The sequence below is a fragment of the Nycticebus coucang genome, chromosome 5, assembly GCF_027406575.1.
Source record: "Nycticebus coucang isolate mNycCou1 chromosome 5, mNycCou1.pri, whole genome shotgun sequence".
Taxonomy (NCBI): domain Eukaryota; kingdom Metazoa; phylum Chordata; class Mammalia; order Primates; family Lorisidae; genus Nycticebus; species Nycticebus coucang.
Window position 1 is genome coordinate 108,523,788 of NC_069784.1, and position 19,157 is coordinate 108,542,944.

At 39.7% G+C, this 19,157-nt stretch overlaps 1 protein-coding gene across 3 annotated transcripts in view; it reads left to right on the plus strand.

The window, feature by feature from the left end:
• Positions 1 to 19,157, plus strand: part of ENPP3 (ectonucleotide pyrophosphatase/phosphodiesterase 3) — a 90,233-nt gene that overhangs the window by 6,518 nt on the left and 64,558 nt on the right. For all 3 annotated transcript variants that reach the window (XM_053592066.1, XM_053592067.1, XM_053592068.1), the window contains exons 3-6: positions 5,235 to 5,357; positions 6,582 to 6,707; positions 10,235 to 10,295; positions 17,025 to 17,122. In XM_053592066.1, coding sequence (XP_053448041.1) covers positions 5,235 to 5,357; positions 6,582 to 6,707; positions 10,235 to 10,295; positions 17,025 to 17,122 — 408 coding nt within the window. The remainder of the gene's footprint in view (positions 1 to 5,234; positions 5,358 to 6,581; positions 6,708 to 10,234; positions 10,296 to 17,024; positions 17,123 to 19,157) is intronic.

A 19,157-nucleotide genomic window follows, 5' to 3' on the forward strand; every position in this document is an offset into this window, starting at 1 on the left:
CTAAAGACATTTTTAGGTTTCTAATCGAACATTGACAGTTTGGCTAGAGAATGAATTTTAAGATGAAAAATTTTTTTCTAGAAATTTGAAAATATTTCCCTGTCTTATAGCATCCAGTGTGGCTTTCAACAAATTTGATACCATTTTATTTTTCTTTTGAGGCAGAATCTCTGTTGCCCTCGGTAGAGTGTGGTGGTGTCACAGCTCACAGCAACCACAAACTCTTGGGCTCAAGTAATTCTCTTGCCTCTGTCTCCCAAGTAGCTGCGACTACCTGCCTGCCCCAATGCCAGGCTATTTTTTTAGAAACCAGGTCTCACTCTGGCTCAGGCTGGTCTCATACTTGTCAGCTCAGGCAATCCACTTGCCTTGGCCTCCCAGGTTGCTAGAATTACCAGGGTTAGCCACTGCACCTGGCTGATACCATTCTGATTTGTGATTATTGGTAGATTTTCAAGATCTCTTAACTGTATTAGTTTCCTAGTGTGAGTTTTTCCCTGGCAAACTTGGTAGGCAGTAATAATGAGGTATAATTTATGCTCTTCATTTCTGGAAATTTTTATAATATGATTTATTTAATAATATCTCTATTCTCTTTCTTTCTTTCTTTTTTTAAACTCTATCTCCATGTTTTACGATCAACAATGTTGCACATGAATCATCCTACATGTAATAGTATTAAACCAAAATCAATTTATATATTTTTTAAAAGATCAACTAATTAGTATCCTTAATTACATCTGCAAAGTCCCTTTGTTGCATAAGAAAACAAAATTACAGTTTTGGGGATTAGGACATGAAATCTTCTCGGAAACCATAATTCTGCCTACCGCACCCTTCTGTTGAATTTTTCATTACTTCTCTCACAGTTTCATTTCCAATAGCACCACCCTGAATGTTGCCTCCTTTTCTTTCTTTCTTTCTTTTTTTTTTTTGTATGAACCTGTGCTTCTTATTTTCTGGATATAGTACCTTCTCTCTTGTCTGAGGCTCTCAAGCGTGTGTCTGTCTTTGTGTTCTAACTCTTCTGTTCCCTGTATTGTTTCCTTTTCAATCAAGTTTTTCTTTGATCTTGTTTGTTTGGTTTTTGGCTTTTGTGCTGGAGGCCATCCTGCTGTCCTCCAATGTCTGGTGACCATCTGTTCCTTTTCAGACAAGACTTGTTGGTCTTTTCTCCCGTCTCTATCTTCTTCGATGTCTGTTGTCTCTGCGATGAAAATCATTCCTACTTCCTCCAGATTCAGAGCCTCGTAGTCTGGGGAGGGACGCAGGGTGCAGTCCCTGGTCCACATTCAGACTTTAGCCAGGTCCCCTACATTTAGCCTGTGCTCGTCCCTCTCCCCCCTCATCTAATGGCACTTGGTGCCTCCAAGTCCAGGACCTCCCTCTCTGGAGTTCTGCAGAAAAGTCACTTGGCTTTTACTTTTTCAAGGGCTCCCACCCTCCTGGAAGTTTAGTTGATTCCTTCATTCTGCTATTTCTATTTTTCAATATTTTTTCCTAATTCCATCATCTCTTATTCTATTTACAGCACTTACGTCTTTTCAAAACCTGTTTTTTCTTGCTGTTTTGGTGACATTTTTGTAGAATTTGGGGAGACTGAGGAGGTACATGAGACTAATCAACCAGCTATATTTAATAAGAAAACTGTATTTTCTGGTTTGCATTCTAAAAATAAGAACAGAAGCATTTAAAATAAATTCCACTGGCATCCCAAAGTGCTGTGAGGTCATTTTATATAGATATAATAATTCAATATACCCTCACTTTAATGTATGTTAAGATGGTTTCACTTTTAAAAATATTTATGCAATTATGGATAATATCATGGAGAATATTTCTGAACATAGATCTTTATGTGTGTGTTTTAGGATAGAGTTTAGAAGTAAAATGACTGTAATTAAAGGGTATGAGGATTTTTTTAATTAATAAAAAATTTTAAACATACAAAAGTAAAAAGAAAAAAACTGATTGAATAATGGTCCATGTATCCATCACTCTGACCCTCTCAGTAGAGTGCCATGGTGTCACAGTTCACAGAAACCTCAAACTCTTGGGGCTCAAGGTATCCTCTTGCCTCAGCCTCCCAAGTAGCTGGAAGTGCCTGCCACAAAACCCGGCTATTTTTTTTTTTTTTTTTTTTTTTAGAGATGGGGTCTCCCTCTTTCTCAGACTGGTCTCGAACTTGTGACCTCAAGTGATTCACCCACCTCGGCCTCCCAGAGTGCTGGATTAAAGGCATGAGCCACAGCACCCAGACAGTTCATGACCAATCTTGTTTTATCTATACCTTTATCCACTGACTCCTCTCCATGTTATTTTGAAGCAAATGGCTGACAGCATTTCATTTGTATAAGCATTCCAGTGTGTGCTTCTAAAAGATAAGGACTCTTTTTTAAAAAAAATGTACCATAATATTGGATATATATTTTTTTTTGTCATAGACTCTTACTCTGTCGTCCTAGGTGGAGTGCTGTGGTATCATAGTTCACAGCAACCTCAAACTCTAGGGCTTGAGCAATCCTCTTGCCTCACCCTCCTGAGTAGCTAGAACTACAGGTGCCCACCACAACACCTAGCTAGTTTTTTTTTTTTCTTCCTATTTTTAGTAAAAATAGGGTGTTGCTCTTGCTCAGGCTGGTCTCGAACTTCTGAGTTCAGGCAATCCATCTGCTTCAGCCTCCCAGAGTGCTAGGATTACAGGTGTGAGCCACCGCACCTAGCCTGGATATAATTTTTTTTTGAGACAGAGTCTCATTTTATAGCCCTTGGTAGAGTGCCGTAGCATCACAGCTCACAGCAACCTCCAACTCCTGGGCTTAGGCAATTCTCTTGCCTCAGCCTCCCGAGTAGCTGGGACTACAGGCGCCCACCACAATGCCCAGCTATTTTTTTGTTGCAGTTGTTTAGTTGGCCTGGGTGGGGTTTGAACCCGCCACCCTCCGTGTATGTGGCTGGTGCTGTAACCACTGTGCTACGGGCACTGAGCCGTTTATAAATATTTTAAAGAAAATATTCTCCACTTTGCAGATAGACTTTTCAAATTATTACTAGTCTTGAATATGTAATAAAATCCCATTATTAATTCAAAAGGGTTCTTTTCCTTACTATCCTTTACACATGGAGTTTCCCCCTTGAAGGTAATTAAGGTTATCATCTCACCATGATATCTTCTTCTAGGGATTTCATGCATAGTGTAGCAATGCTATATTTGTGTTTTCATCAACTCATTTTCCTTTCTTTCTAGATATTTTCTTTCTTTTTAAAAATACACCTTTTAAAACTTTTATTTCACATTGTCATAGAACTTTCCTGAAAGATTTTGTGAATTATATGACCCAAATCAGTGTATCGCCTTGATTTGATTGCTAGTGAGAAATCACTACCGTCTTCATATGTTCACCAGCTTTTTGTAAGAGTACTTCGAAAATCATCTGCGTCTTCTGGTTTATGTTCTTTAGAGTCCAACTACAGTCGGCTGAGTTCAAGAGATCTATTACTTTGAGAATTATTATTTTCAGTGCCTGTTATGTCAATCCTTATCTTCTTTAATTTTGTGTACTTTTTTTTTTTTTTGAGACAGAGTCTTACTATGTCACCCTTGATAGAGTTTTGTGGCATCACAGCCCACAACAACCTCAAACTCTTGGGCTCAAGCAATTCTCCTACTTCAGCCTCCCAAGTAGCTGGGACTACAGGCACCCAGCACAACACCTGGCTATTTTTAGAGACGTGGTCTTGCTCTGTCTCAGGCTGGTCTTGAACCTGTGAGCTCAGGCAGTCCACCTAGCCTCCAGAGTGCTAGGATTACAGGTGTGAACCACCATGTCTGACCCAATTTTTTGGTATTTTTTGAAAATGAGTATCCTAAAGTTCTTTCCTTAACCACTAACTCCTGAGGCATTTATATTTTGTTAAGCTCATAAAATTAATTTTTGTATATGTTGTAAGGCAAGAATACCAGTAGACTCTGCCTCCCCACATAGCTAGCCATGTGTCCCATTACCATGTACTAGTCACTACTGCTCTGTACTTGCTACTGGGAAAAAAAAAAATTATTCATACAAAGTCTCTATAAACATATCTGCCTTTTTTCTAATTTTAACCCTAAGACCTAATCAGTGACTGAAACTTAATGATGCTAAAATACATATTCATGGAACTAGTTTAAAGCCGTGCAGAGTTTTCAAGGGATGGGGCAAGGTATGAATAGTTGAATTTCCCCAAACATACCATATGCCCTCCTTGCTTTTAAGGGACTCCTGTAGAATACAAAGGAGAAAGCAAGTATCACTAGAGAATTACAGATAATATTCTGTAAGAATTCGGTAAGCAAAGGGAAATTATACTTAGCTGGGCACACACTCTGTACAGTGACAGCTACAGTGTTCCCATTGCTTATTATCACTACTAGGCTGATGACTCTGAATCTTCAGTTTATCTCTTTCTTTCCTGAACTGCAGACCTGGATATTCAGACTCCCTCCTAGATGAACATTTGCTTAGATATCTACAAAACCGTGCTGCCCTTCTCAGGGCCTTGCTCTGTGTCTTAGAAGTCACGGTGGGTTCCTTCTTCTTCACTCTGGATACAAAGCTTCCCTCCTATTAACTGTGCTTTCATTTCCCTTAGCTCGATTTCTATCTTCCTTGTGTCTGATGCTACTATCTTCCTTTAGGCCTTTCTCAGTTTTGATTTGGATTAGAATTTCCTGCTTGGTCCAAGATGTTTCGTCCCTGCCCTGCTCGCCTTCACCTCTCATCCAGAGTGAGTTTCTCAGACACAGGTCTACCTGCCCTTTGCTTACTCGTTACGGCCTCCCATTACCGAAGGTTAGGCTTCAGCCTTCTTCGTGTGGCGTACACACCTTTCCTCTTACCAGTCCATCTTTAACTTTGAACTCTACCCATCTTCTGTCCATTACGACCAATCTTCTGTCCTTCAAAGTGCTCTTCTGAGCTTCACCAGTTGTAAAAACGATGATCCCCTTCTCAAGATTAACAGCATCTTCGGAGCACTTGCTAGTTGTGCCCTGCCCCGGGCGCTCCCCTATCTCCTTGTATCTGTCAGTGTCTCACCGTTGATCACCCCGCACTGGGGATCAGCAGCACCGTAAAAAGCATCCATCCGTCTGCCCTGTCTTGTGCTCAGTACTTCTGTGCGCTTCCCCCATCAAGGCTGGAGACACCGGGTAACTCCTCAATGCCAGTATCTTCCTTTCTTTTACTCTGCAGGTAGCTGCAGGAAGAAATGCTTCCTTGCATCATATAGAGGACTTGAGGGCTGCCGGTGTGATGCGGGCTGCAAAGACCGAGGCGACTGCTGCTGGGATTTTGAAGACACCTGTGTGAAATCAAGTATGGATTCTGAGAATACGTGTATTAGCATGTTGGTTGTGCCTATCCAAATTTTTATCTAGATACTTTGTGTATTAGTTTCCTAGGGGTCTGTTAAAACAAAGGACCACAAAGTGGCTTAGGCAATAGAAATTCACTGTCTCACAATTCTGGAGGCTAGAAGTCTCCCTCTTCCTTTGTTTGTTTGTTTTGAGACAGGATGTCACTTTGTTGCACAGGCTAGAGAGTCATGGCCTTAGCCTAGCTCATAGCAACCCCAGATTCTGGGTTTCAAGCAACACGGTCTTGCTTTGCTCAGGCAGGTTTCAAACTCCCGAGCTTGAAGGATCCTCCTGCCTTGGGCTCCCAGAATGGTAGGATTCCTGGTGTGAGCCGCTGTGCCAGGCTTTCCCAGGTTAGCGGGGTTGGGTTCTTCTGACACCTACGAGGTAGAGTCCATTCCACATCTCTCTCCTACTGGCTCTTGGGGGATTGCTGGAAAACTGTCTTGTGGCGGCCTAAACCCAAACTCTGCCTCCACCTTCACACGACCTGTGTCTTCCTCCCATGTCTGTCTGTACCCCAATCTCCCTCTTTCTAAGAACTCCAGTCAGACTGGATTGGGCCTCACCCCAATGACCTCATTTTACTTGACCGTCTGCAAGGAATGTGGGTGTGACTATTTCTAAATGAGGTCACCTTCGCAGATGATGGGGATTAGGGCTTCAATGTCTTTTTCCGGGGCACAATTCAACCCAGAGGCAGGGTGGGAGCTGCTCTGCCACTCTGTCCCTGTCCACTGGGCGGGCCCTTGACTGCCCCTATTCTCACAGATGTGGCTGGGCTCTTAACACTTCTGTTGGCACTGTCTCTCCCTTGCTGTCTTTAGACAAAGCTGGGCAAAGGTAGTAACCATCAGTCAGAGCTAGTAATTTTTCACCATGGGGAGCTCCTGCCTTTGGGTGGGGAAGGACCAATGTTTAGACCAACTTCTACAAACTCACAGTGCACCTGCTAGGTAGACCAAATTCACATTCTAAAGCCACATTCCTCTTTGCCATCCTTGCCAATGTAGAAAGGTGGTAGATTACCTCTCATTCAGTATTATATAATTTCATTTGTTAATACAAATAAACCGCGAATTTGACTATTATAATAATATAGAAAGAAATGTATGAAATTAATATCTTTTGTATTGCATACTTATAAGCTAAATGCAGATAACTGAACGGTGTTATTTTATAGCTCAAATATGGACATGCAATACATTTCGTTGTGGGGAGACCAGATTAGAGTCCAGCCTTTGCTCTTGTTCAGATGACTGTTTGCAGAGGAAAGACTGCTGTGCTGACTATAAGAGTGTTTGTCAAGGTAAGCAGAAGGATGTTGACTCATTTGCCTCTGCAGTTCAACAGAACTTTATAAATTTCCCAGAGCTATCGTACGCTATAAAAATTAAACCAAGTCAGAGACTCATTAGTTATTCCACATAGAAAGATCAAATGTGTTTACTGTGTGAACAAATGTGGTTTATGCAGTATAGAGTAAGAAAGCTCGCAACATAAATATAGAAAAGAAGAGTGAGCTTCAAGTCCCTTATTCATCTATAAGGCAAGGTCTTTTTCAATCCAGCGATCATGCCACACATACTTACGGTTTGAGACTATGAATGGCCAATCCTAACATGGTAAAAGAGGTTGTCTAGTTCAAGTATTAGCATGTTAAGCCAATGTTGTTCTTGTTAAAAACAATCTTTTTTGGTTTATTTTGTTTTTTGAGACAGAGTCTCACTCTATTGCTGGGGCATCAGCCTACCTCAGCAACCTCAAACTCTTGAGTTTAAGTGGTCACCCTCCCGAGTAGCTGGGACTACAGGTGCCTGCCATGATGTCCAGCCACTTTATTTTTTATGGAGACCGGGGTCTCACTCTCATCCAGGCAGGTCTCAGACTCCTGGCCTCAAGGGCTCCTCCCGTCTCAGCCTCCCAGAGTGCTGGGATTACAGGCACGAGTTACCTCACCTGGCCACTGGCCACTCCCTAGTAATCATTTATTGCCCCTCAACAGAATTCTTCTTCTCTTCCCTCCTTTAACCTGTTTTGCCAGGATCCAAGTCTCCATCCATTCTTCTGTAACCTTGAGATGTTATATGAGGTAACACATATGCTTCTGTACTCTGGTGGGTGATTGGATCTTTATTCCAAAGGCTGCCACGTTGCATAAAACTATAATCAAATTAATCTGTATGCCTTTTCTCCAATTAATCAGCATTTTTGAGTTAATTTTTTAGTAAACTTTCCAAGGGCAAAAGGGAAGCTTTCCCTTGGTCCTGACAATCTCAAAACTGGTTTGTGGGTCATGTGGTAAATGTTTCTACTGTATTTGTTGCTTGAATTTAACAGAAACAAGTAGTACTTGAATTTAACAGAAACAAAAGTAATCATTATAAGCAGTGTTGAAGTTTATCATTACCATTAATTGCTTATTCTGATGCAGTGAATTCAATCATTTCAGTTTATTTTTTAAATAAATAGAAATGTTTTCTCCCTCTGAGGATTCAACACTTTAAATTTTAAAACGTTAAACTAATTTTGTCAAAATTGCATTTTTGGAGAGAAGTTTGAGAGAATTTGACTTATTTTTATGCAAGAAATTGGCTAATTACTTTTATATTTTACACTTGATTTTACCCAAAAGGCTGAAAAGTAATAGTTACACTTATATTTTAGTTTAGAAAATTTTTAGTTTAGAAAAATTTTGTGATAAATTCTGAATTTTTAGTTTAGAAAAATTTTGTGATAAATTCCTACCATATACAGAAATAGAATAATTTGATGTTTTCTCTGTAAGTTCATCACCTTTCTCCAGCAGTTATTAATTCATGACCAAGTTTGTCTTATATTGACAAAGTATAATTTTGAATGTAAAGTAAAACATGTCAAAAATTTATTCATTCATTCATAAAATAATCAACTAGAATGTAAACATGGTTTTAATAAAAGATTAAGTATATATGAAACCAAAAGAATGCTGGAATGAAATCATGTACACTAGAACTTTTGGTGGAACAGAAATTATTTTATTTTTCTATAGGGCAATTTATTTGCTATCTGACAAATTGCTACTTATTGTCTACTAGTTAATTACTACCTTTACTGAGTTGTAAAATAAATAATAAAGAGTGAGCTAGATAAAAATATATACCCTTTGGTAATTACCTAATTCATAAGTGAACTTTTTGGATAATTCCCAGCATGCCACAGAAATAAAGTCTAGAGATCAGTCCTTATTTTGCCTATTTCCATGGTTTAGAGGGGTTTTTTCCTTAACAGAATATATTCATCATTTCCCCTAATCTCTCTTCCCAAATTTGTCTCAAATTGCATTGTTTCAAAGCAAATTCAAGAGTTACTGTCATTTATCAGTAAATACAGCAGACCCTCCATAGTTGACCACCTCCTACATTGACCACCTCCTTACCTTGACCCAGTTTTCCCAGACTGGACGTGCACCACATGCTCATATCAGTACAGTAGGCCTAGTTCCTTATGTTGACCAGTTTGTTAAGTCCCTTGGGTGGTCAACTTACAGAGTTTCTACTATACTTCAGCATTCATCTAAAAAAGATAAGGATTTAACAAAATTATAATACCATTCATACATCTAAAAATATCATCAATAATTATTTAATCATCAAATATCCAACCAGCATTTATGTTTTCTTTGTCTTACAATTTTTTTTAAAGATTGAAGCAAGATCCCAATAAATTCCATATATTGCAACTGATTGATATATTTTAAGTCATTTAAAAGTACATTCTTTCTTCCTCTTTTTCCTCTTCGCAATTTTTATTTTATTTTATTTTTTTTGAGGCAGAAACTCAAGCTGTCACCCTGGATAGAGTGCCGTGGCGTCTTAGCTCACAGCATCCTCCAACTTGGGCTCACATGATCCTCTTGCCTCATTTTTTCTATTTTTAGTAGAAACGGGGTCTCACTTTTTGCTCTAGAACTGGTGAGCTCAAGCAATCCACCTGCCTCAGCCTCCCAGAGTGCTGGGATTACCCTCTTTGCAGTTTTTTTTTTTTTTTTTTTGGAGAAAAGGGATTATTTGTCCTGCAGAGTTTTCCAGTCTGGGTTGTGCTAATGATGCATCCTTTGTGATTTAAGAATTTTGTCATCCTTTATATTTCCTGCAAAATTAGTGCTCAGAGCTAGAGGACTGTTCAGATTTAGATGTAATTTAGTTATTTATTTTTTGCAAGTATACTTTGTGGGTGAGAGTGTTACTTTTGTCAAGAGGCATATCATGTGTGATGGTGTCTTTTGGGGGGACGTTAGCCATTGATAATCATTGCCTAGATCCATTAGAGGTTGCAAATGGTGACATTCATATTCTGTCATTTCTGTGTTATTAGCTGGAGTATTCTATAAAGAGAGACATCCATGAAGCAAGAATTCTTTTTGTTATAATTTTAAACATTTGTTAAATTTTTCCCATTTCATATCAGTTATTCTCATTGGCTATTTCTTTTTTGTTTGTTTTCTGTTTTCTCATCTTTAGATTATATATCTATATTAAACCCATTTATTCTAGCAGTTGGGAAAATATTGTTCTTCAGGAAAAAAAAATTATTAAGAACAACAAGAAGAAATTTCTCTTTTTAGCCTAGGCACTTCCTTAGTTGTTTTCCTGGTACTCAGCGTAGTCACTGTAAATCACTCGGGGATCTTGTCTTGCCTACAAGTGAAATGGCACTTATGTATTCTGGAAGAATCTAGTCATCAGAGCAGCGTGAATTAGGCAGTTCAGGAAGACCATAACCATTCTGAACATTAGCTTCTCTTTTCTTGTCCCTGGTGCAGCAGGGTAAAGATTTCCTTCTTATGCTTTTCAGGAGAAACTCCATGGGTAGAAGAAAGCTGCGATGCAGCGCAGGAGTCTCAGTGTCCAAAAGGGTGAGAAAAAAATGACATGGAGATTTTTATCCTTTAAAGGGGCCCATGGAAATGTAGTTGGAGGTGGGGGTTTCCTTCATGCTACAGTGAATGCCAAAAGAACCCCCAAAATGTATACACAGTTTAAGAACGGAAAAAAGTTTAATAAAACTGTAATACGCAAGTCATGTTTACTTCTGCAAGACATACAAGATACAATATATAAGATAACAACTGTCAGTATATAGTGAGTGTTACGATTTTCATACAGTATTTCTTTTTTAAAATTTTAGGTTAATATTGGGGTACATAGGACTAAGTTACATAATTTATATTGTAATTTTAAAGTCTGGATTGTAGTTGTGCCCTTCACCCAGGAAGTGTGATATACAGGTTTTTCCTTTCTTGAAATGTGTATACATTTTTTTGGGACACATTCTGTGTTTATATCACAAAACGGACTAGTAACAAAAGATCGGATTTCTGTGGCTTCAAAGTCCTAATGGAGTTCTGTTTGTTTTACTTTTTACAAAGCACATTTGTATTCATTTATTACAGTCAGGGCTTACAACAATGACTTAAAAACATGGTTGGAGTATTAACTAACACTCCCAATGCCCAAAGGTAAGGACTAGAATTTAAATGGAAATTACTCCTGCCAGAACCCTTTTCTACTAACATCCTGGTGCGTCAAATTTATTCTTACTGAGGGAAAGGGAAGAAGTTTGTTGATGGAAGGAGGGCCGTGAAGGGTGAAAGAGGAGGTCTTTGTCAGGGGGACACAGGTGACACGCCTGTGAGGTGAGGCGGGCATCTCCTGGCCATCCACCTTAATCCTTCCATGTATCTCTTCGACACCTTCATGGTGTAGTCCCTTGACTTTGCCTAGGCCTAGAAACGTGCCCCACGTACCCTCAGAGCCAACATAAACTCCCCTTCCTGACTCTGCCCTTCACACTTTTCTGGGCCAAGCAGTGGGGGGATGAAGGTGAGGAAAACAAAAGAGAAAGGAATACCTGGTTTCCTTGTTCCCAAACAGGAGTGGAATTAAAGAGAATTACACCAGCGCATTGAGTCCAATTGAGTTTTAAGGTCCTTTATTAGCTGGCACAGAGAGTGTCATACCCCCAAAAATCTCTCTCCCAAGAGAAGCAGAGTAGCAGGGTTTTTAACTTGTGCTTTGGGTGGGGCGTGGGAGGGGTCTTTCTAAAAGCCAAGTAGTCACAGAAGCAAGACTCACAAGATTAGAGTCTACAGGGAGCCTTTAAGTAAAGCAGGTGTTGCATCCAGACTGGTAAGTGAGCACAAGGAGCCTTTAAGTAAAGCAGGTGTTGCATCCAGACTGGGAGTTTTCAAGGTTTTGCAATTTAAAATTTTATCTTTCTGTTCCCGCAGGGGGTACGTGCTCAGGGGCCTGTAACAATTTGTGAGGGAAGGGGCAATGGGGGCTGCAAAGTTTGAAATCATGTACAAGATGGAGTCAGCTGGTACAAAACAGAGTCGGCCAGGCTTCATAGTTTTAGGAGAAATTGATGGAAACATTTTTAAATAGCATAATCTCATTTGAAAATATGTATATGAGGATGTGTCTAGATTTGTACCAAGCTACTTTGGCTTGTAGCTCAGACCCAGCTGCCCTCTTCAGTCGCTTCTGGGTTGAAGAGCCAAGGATATAGAATAAAAAGAAGGCTGGAGTTTGAATCCTGAGTTTGCCTGTGGAACTTTGCACTAGTTGCTTCTCTGAGCTTTATCTATGAAATTGGAAGAAAAAAATAATGATTCCAGGTTCAGAAGATTTCAGGGGAGAATGACATGATCTAATGATAGGAAAAATGCGTGGTAAGTTATAAAACAGTAGGTTACTTTCATTTTTAGTACATGGTATATACATTAGAACTTCTGTAAGCTGACCACCCAAAGGACTTAAGAAACTGGTCAACATATAGAGGTGGTCAACATAAGGAACAAGGCCAGCTATACTGATGCATGTGGTGCGTGTCAGCCTATATTTAAGGAGGTGGTCAATGCAGTTAGGTGGTCAGCTATGGAGGTTCTACTGCAATAGGTACTTGAAAATTGTAAATATTTTTGTAGTGGAATGTTGTGCGAGGGATTGTGGTGTAAAGCCCGCTCCTGAAATGGTATGAAAGCAAGAAATGGCTACGAGTCCATGATGGCAAGTAGTGATAGTCTTTATTTCTAGCCAGCTTAAATAGCCAGCCAGTCACGTACACACTGTTGATCTATAATCACACAATAGCTTTACAAAACATACAGTAAAATCCAATTAACTTTTTCTTGGTGCCTACTGATTAACTAATATACATTTTTCTAACCCAAAACAACTATCACATAAGTCATATGTTAGCTGCTTGCTCGTGAGCCCATAAGCCACAAGACCACAATAAAGAAAGAGTAGATTGTTCCTTAAAATCTCTAGAAACCCACACAAACCTGAGGGGCAGAAACTTACCATGGTCCGGAGGCCATGCAGCGTATTGATTACATGATTTGCATCCATCAGCCTCTGGGCGGTATCTCCGGGAGTGGAGTTTTGGCTTCAATGCCCCCGGGCTTAACAGCCACATTCCAAGGTCACCAGGCCTACAATGAAACCTAGGGCAGTGAGGTCGCCAGGCCTACAACGAAACCTAGGGCAGTGAGAAATCTAAACTACTTTTCTCAGGCCACTTGGGCACAGAGCACATAGGCTTTTAGCTTATAATGGAATTTTCCCTTCAATGGTTTATTTTATTAGATGAACCTGATGCTTGAACCATTAAGGTGTGCCCAGGACCAAATAGCCTATACTGAGATGGCCTTTTCTCACGGTCCAAATTACACTGTCAATTTATTGCTGACAAAAGCATGATGATAACAGCTAATGTTTATACAGTTCTTATTATGTACCGGTGTGTACTTTACACAATAGTCATCTTGTATATTATTCCCTATAAAACCCTTTGAGCTGTAGCCCTATTATCTCCATTCCCATTTTGCAAATGATGAAATGGAGGCTCAAAGCTGTGAAGTAATCTACCCAAGGTTACACAGCTAGTGATTGCTGGAGGGAGGAAGCAAACACAGGCAGGAAGTCTCCAGAGTCTCTGTGGTCTGATGCACCCTCAAGTCCTAGTGTGAGCTTGTGCAATTAACCAGAAGAAGGGTGAAGGGGTAGAATACAGGGTGAAGTGTTTGTGGCCCCAGGACCATCCCTTGGGTTGATAATTGGGAGGAGACAGACATTAGGTGAGAAGGAAGTTTTTCACTTAGGTTCTTGTAAAGAACTTCTGCAAGTCTAGAGGTCTGAGCCTCAGTGATTAGTTGGCATGGTCTATCCCAGCCTGGCAAATCACTTGTCCACCTGAGGATCTGAGATTTAGAGCAGAGTAATTGAGAAATGACAGGACTGCTTTGGTGACCTTGAAACAAGACAGACCAAAAAGGAAGCTGCTGAGGAAGAGATGGTGGTGGAAGTAAAGAGAACATGAACCATCATTTGCCATCCACTCATTCCATTTATTCCACTGGAGTTATGTCTGCCCCTGCACTCTTGCCCTGTATGACATGTGTAACAATGATACTGCCTGCTATTAATATTATTAGCTGGTAACAATTTTAGTGGCTGGAGGCATTATATTACATGAAACTCTCCTGCTTGACATTTAAGGTAGTATCACTGTTTTACGATTTTGCTTGTCATCATCGTATAGTAAGAAGTGTGGACTCTTCAATCAGACAGATGTGGGCCAATAGCCTAGCTCTGCCTATCTTGGCAGCAGAACACCTTGAATAAGTTACCTCATCCTCTCTACTTGTCTCAGATGAAAGCTGCAGGTGACATCTAACCTGGTTGTTAGATACTTTTGCTAATGATAACATGAGATAATAAATATGAGATGACAATGCTTGGCATATAGCAAACTCATCCAAGCTACATCACAGGCGGTAGAAATAATGTTGATGCAAAGTTCAAGCTTGTTAGTGATTAGAGAAAGAAAAATGAAAAGATGATACAATTTCATTCCATGAAGTAATCCATACATCACTGTTCTTCTAAAGAACCAGACATCTGTCTTGATTATGGAAACACTATACAATTGATATGGACGGTCAGGAAAGAGGCATGACAAAATATTTTAGTCTCCTTTGAAAGTTGATCCTTAGACCAGAAAATCTGATCTTCAGAAATGTATCCAGGGTGTTTTAGCCACAAGAATGTTCATCACAGCAGAGTGTAGAATGTACTCCGGAGGTCTACGTAGCTGGCTTAGACAGGCATGGGGGCCCTATGCATTGAGGAATAGGTGTCCCAGATCTTTGGATCACACCCTTCATCCTGTACATGGATGACCTATTTTTAAGCTGCAAGGTTATCTTGATGGCGTATTTATGAATATAAATTTTTAAAGCATAATTATGCTAATGACTCTATGAAAAAAGAGATATTTTCTATCACAAATCGCCCTAGGCCACTTTGATTTCTTGATGAATTTTCTGCACATTGCAGTTGAAACAGTCCCAATTTTCGATTTTTATTTTACTTTATTTTACTTTTTTGACAGTCTTTGCATTTTAAATTTATTGTTTCAGCTAATACAGAAATAAGTACTAGGTGTATAGACATAATAGTACATAGATGTTTATAATTTGTATATGTTACAGGAAGTACAAAAAATTGTTATTATTTTTATTGTTTTGAGACAGAGTCTCAAGCTTTCGCCCTGGGTAGAGAGCCGTGACATCACAGCTCAGAACAACCTCAAACTCTTGGGCTTAAGTGATTCTTTTGCCTCAGCCTCCCAAGTAGCTGGGACACCTGGCTATTTTTTGTTGCATTTGTCTCTGTTGTTTAGCAGGCTCGGGCTGGGTTTGAACCCATCAGCCTCGGTGTATGTGGTTGGCGCTGTAACCACTGTGCTACGGGCACCAAGCCCAAAAAATTCTTTTATCTGGGAATGTCATATTTTGCTAGGAAGTGGAAGGCAAAGGGATAAATCAAAATACCTACTTATTTTTCTACTTTGTGAACTCTTATAGAGTAATAAGAACTATTGGGATTGTGTGAAAAATCACAAATCAGTATATAATATTGTAGTCCACAAACACTGTGATTATGATCATGTTGGATTTATTTTCACATACTGCTAACTCTACCCAGGCATAAGATGTAGTTTCTGGACAATCATTCGCTTAAAGTCTGGTGCTTAATTATATGTATCCATCACTTTCCACTTTTATTTTTATTTTTAATTTTTTTTTTGAGACAGAGTCTCACTTGGTTGCCCTCAGTAGAGTGCTGTGGCATCACAGCAACCTTAAACTCTTGGGCTTAAGCAATTCTCTTGCCTCAGCCCCCCAAGTAGCTGGGAATACAGGCACCTGCCACAATGCCTGGCTATTTTTAGAGAGAGGGTCTTGCTCTGGTTTAGGCTGGTCTAGAACCTGTGAGCTCAGGGCAGTCCACCCACCCTGGTCTCCCAGAGTGCTAGGATTACAGGCGTGAGCCATGCCCGGCCTTCCACTTTTATTTTTAAATTAAAGTATAATGTAAAAAATTATGTGTGTTCACGCACATTGAAATGCTCATAATCTTTTTTTGTTCGTTTTGTTTTGCTATGAGGCAGAGTTTCGCTCTGTTGCCCAAGCCAGAGTGCCATAGAGTCAGCCTCATTCACAGCAGTCTCAAACTCTTGGGTTCAAGGACTCCTCCTGCCTCAGGCTCCCAAGTAGCTGGGAATACAGGCTCATACCACACCCAGCTAATTTTACTAGGGGTCTTGAACTCCTGAACTCCTCCCTCCTCAGCCGCCCAGAGTACTAGATTACAAGCATGAGCAACTGTATAGGCCAGTAGCTGCTATTCATAATAGCTCCGTATTGGAAAGTACCCAGGAGCCCATTAACAGTAGAATAAGTTGTAATTTATTCATTCATTGCAATGGAAGACAACTATGAGAATGAGTGATCTGTAATTACTTGCCACAGTATAGAGGAATCTCAAACATAATGTCAATGGAAAGAAGCCAGAACCAACAAAATACGTATTGTATGTTTCTATTTGCATATAAATGTAAATATGAAAACAGGCAGAACTAATGTGTGCTGCTAGAAGTCAAGATGCTAATAATCATGGTGGGGTATGACTTGAGTTTAGTAACTGGGAGGAAGTACAAGGGTACTGGTAATATGCTGTTCCTTGGTCTGGATGATGATTACACCACAGAGTGCAGCTAGGAAAAATTGATCAAACTGCCCACCTGGAAAACGAGTGTGTGTATAATACAAGTCAAATTTTAAAAGTGAAAAAAATAGTAAATTAAGGAATGTCAGTCTCTGGGTATAGCCTAAAAGTTACCTTCCATCACTTTAATATTAATACTGGTCTTAAAAGAGACTAATGGTTTTGAGGTCTATATTAACATTCTGAGATATTACAATAAAGAATTAAAAATACAGAAATTTAGAATAATAAAGCATCATAATCCATAGAGTTTCTAAATTTCATATCATACTTATATCCGAAAGATGGTAGAATTTAGTAATCCTTACTTGACCCAGAACTATGTTCTTTTTTTTTTTTTTTTTGGCCGGGGCTGGGTTTGAACCCGCCACCTCCGGCATATGGGACCGGCCAGAACTATGTTCTTACTGTATTTTCTAACTTAGAGAATCATAAGTAGTACAAAAAAAGTATATCTATTTTTAACAATCAGCATAATGAATAAATATTTTGTTTCTCATTTTCAGGTTTGACCTACCACCACTTATCCTGTTTTCAATGGATGGATTTAGAGCTGAATATTTACATACATGGGGTACTTTAATGCCAAATATCAATAAACTGAGTAAGTCTTCCACAGCTGGTGGCATGCAAACAGTAAAGTCAATCTCTGGGCAACACAGCTTTCTTCCTGACTGTTAAAGTCAGAAGTTTGTCTTAGCCCAGGTCCTCTCAAGACCCTGAAGACTTTACCACACGATACTATTCTCAGTAGAGCGTGGATTTTCACATGTGCTGCCTCTTCCTGCTTGTCTTTGGTAGCACATTCATATTTTTGTTTGTGTATTTTGAAATCAACAAAGTTGTATTTGAACAGCACCTCTTTCCCATGGAAATCTGTTCATGTATGGTGCTTTGAAAGTTCCATTTGTTAGAATTGGGTTCCACCTCTTTGCAAGGTGGATTAGGCAGCAAGGACAGGATCCTGAAGGAACCTGGGAGGCTGCACAGATCCAGCATCCACCAATACCCAGAAAATGTAAAGCCCAGGATCTAGTTCCAATTCCTGGAACCTAGGTGTGAGATCTCGGACAACTTCACTTTACCTCTTACTGCCCCAGTCTCTTCGTCAATAGAATAAATGGGCCTGGTGAAGTGGCTCACGCCTAGTACTCTGGGAGACAGAGGCCGGGGGATTACCTGAGCTCAGGAGTTGGAGACCAGCCTGAGCAAGAGCAAGACCTCATTCTCTACTAAGAATAGAAAAATTAGCTGGCAGATTCCTGTAGTCCCAACTATTTGGGAGGCTGAAGCACCAGAGTATGAGGTTGCCGTGAGGTACGATGATGCCATGGCATTCTACTCAGGGCAACAGAGTGAGACTCTGTCTCCAAATAAATAAATAAAGGCTCAGAGTCCGTAGCTCAGTGGTTAGGGTGCCCACCACATACACCCAGGCTGGCAGGTTCAAACCCAGTCCGGGCTTGCCAAACAACAATGACAACTACAACAAAAAATAGCTGGGCGTTCTGGTAGGCACCTGTAGTCCCAGCTACTTGGGAGGCTGAGGCAAGAGAATTGCTTGAGCCCAAGACTTTGAGGTTGCTGTGAGCTGTGACACCACAGCACTCTACTGAGGGCGATATAGTGAGACTGTCTCAAAAACAAGACAAAATAAAAGAAAATAAATAAATAAAAATAAAATAAATGACCACCTCCTACTTGATGGGATTGCTGTGAGAATGGATTCATAGTGTCAAAAAAATTAGCTGTTTGACATGTAGCGTACATTGGATGTTTTCAAGTTATTGTATACTTCTTTTACTTCATCTAGATAAAGATTAGTCAATTTTGTTTATCCTTTCAAAAGCCAACTCTTAGTTTCATTGACTTTTTCCTGCTGGTTTTCTATTCTTTATTTTATTCCTTCTTTAATTCTTCTTTAATTTATTTCTTCTTTTAGTTCTACTTATCGTTTCCTTCAGAGATAACACTGGGCTTAGTTTGTTCTTTCCGTTCTTTGGTGTGTAAAGTTAGCTTGTTTATTTGAAATCTTTCTTCTTTCTTAATGTAGGCATTTATTTCTATAAACTTGCATGTTAGTACTGCTTTTGCTGGATCCCATACATTTTGGCATATTGTGTTTTTATTTTCATTTGTCTTGCCTCAATATATTTTCTGATTTTTCTTTTGGTTTTCTACTGGACCCCATGGGCTGTTCCAGTGTGTTGGTTAATTCACATTATTTGTGAATTTTTCAGTTTTCCTTCTGATATAAATTTCTAGTTTCATTCCATTGTAGTTAAGGAAGATACATGCGTGATTCCAACCTTATTAAAAAACTTGTGAAGACCTTTTTCTTAAAGTGTCAGAAGAATGGAAAAGCAAGTATCCAGTGTACTCAATACTAACGTGAAATCAATAGATAAACAACTGCATACCAACAAGAGAGAAAAGCACAATTACATTCAAGTGGAGGGATAAGGATGGGAGGTAAAGAAGAAAGCGGAAGGGGGAGGGTGACTGGTAAATTCTCACCTGAGGTGCACAGTGAAGGGTTTACAGCACACCTTCTGGCTGAAAGGCTCAACTACAACGTAAACAAGGTAACAATCATCTGGACCTTCATGTATGTATTTTTAAATCTGACATTTAAGGAG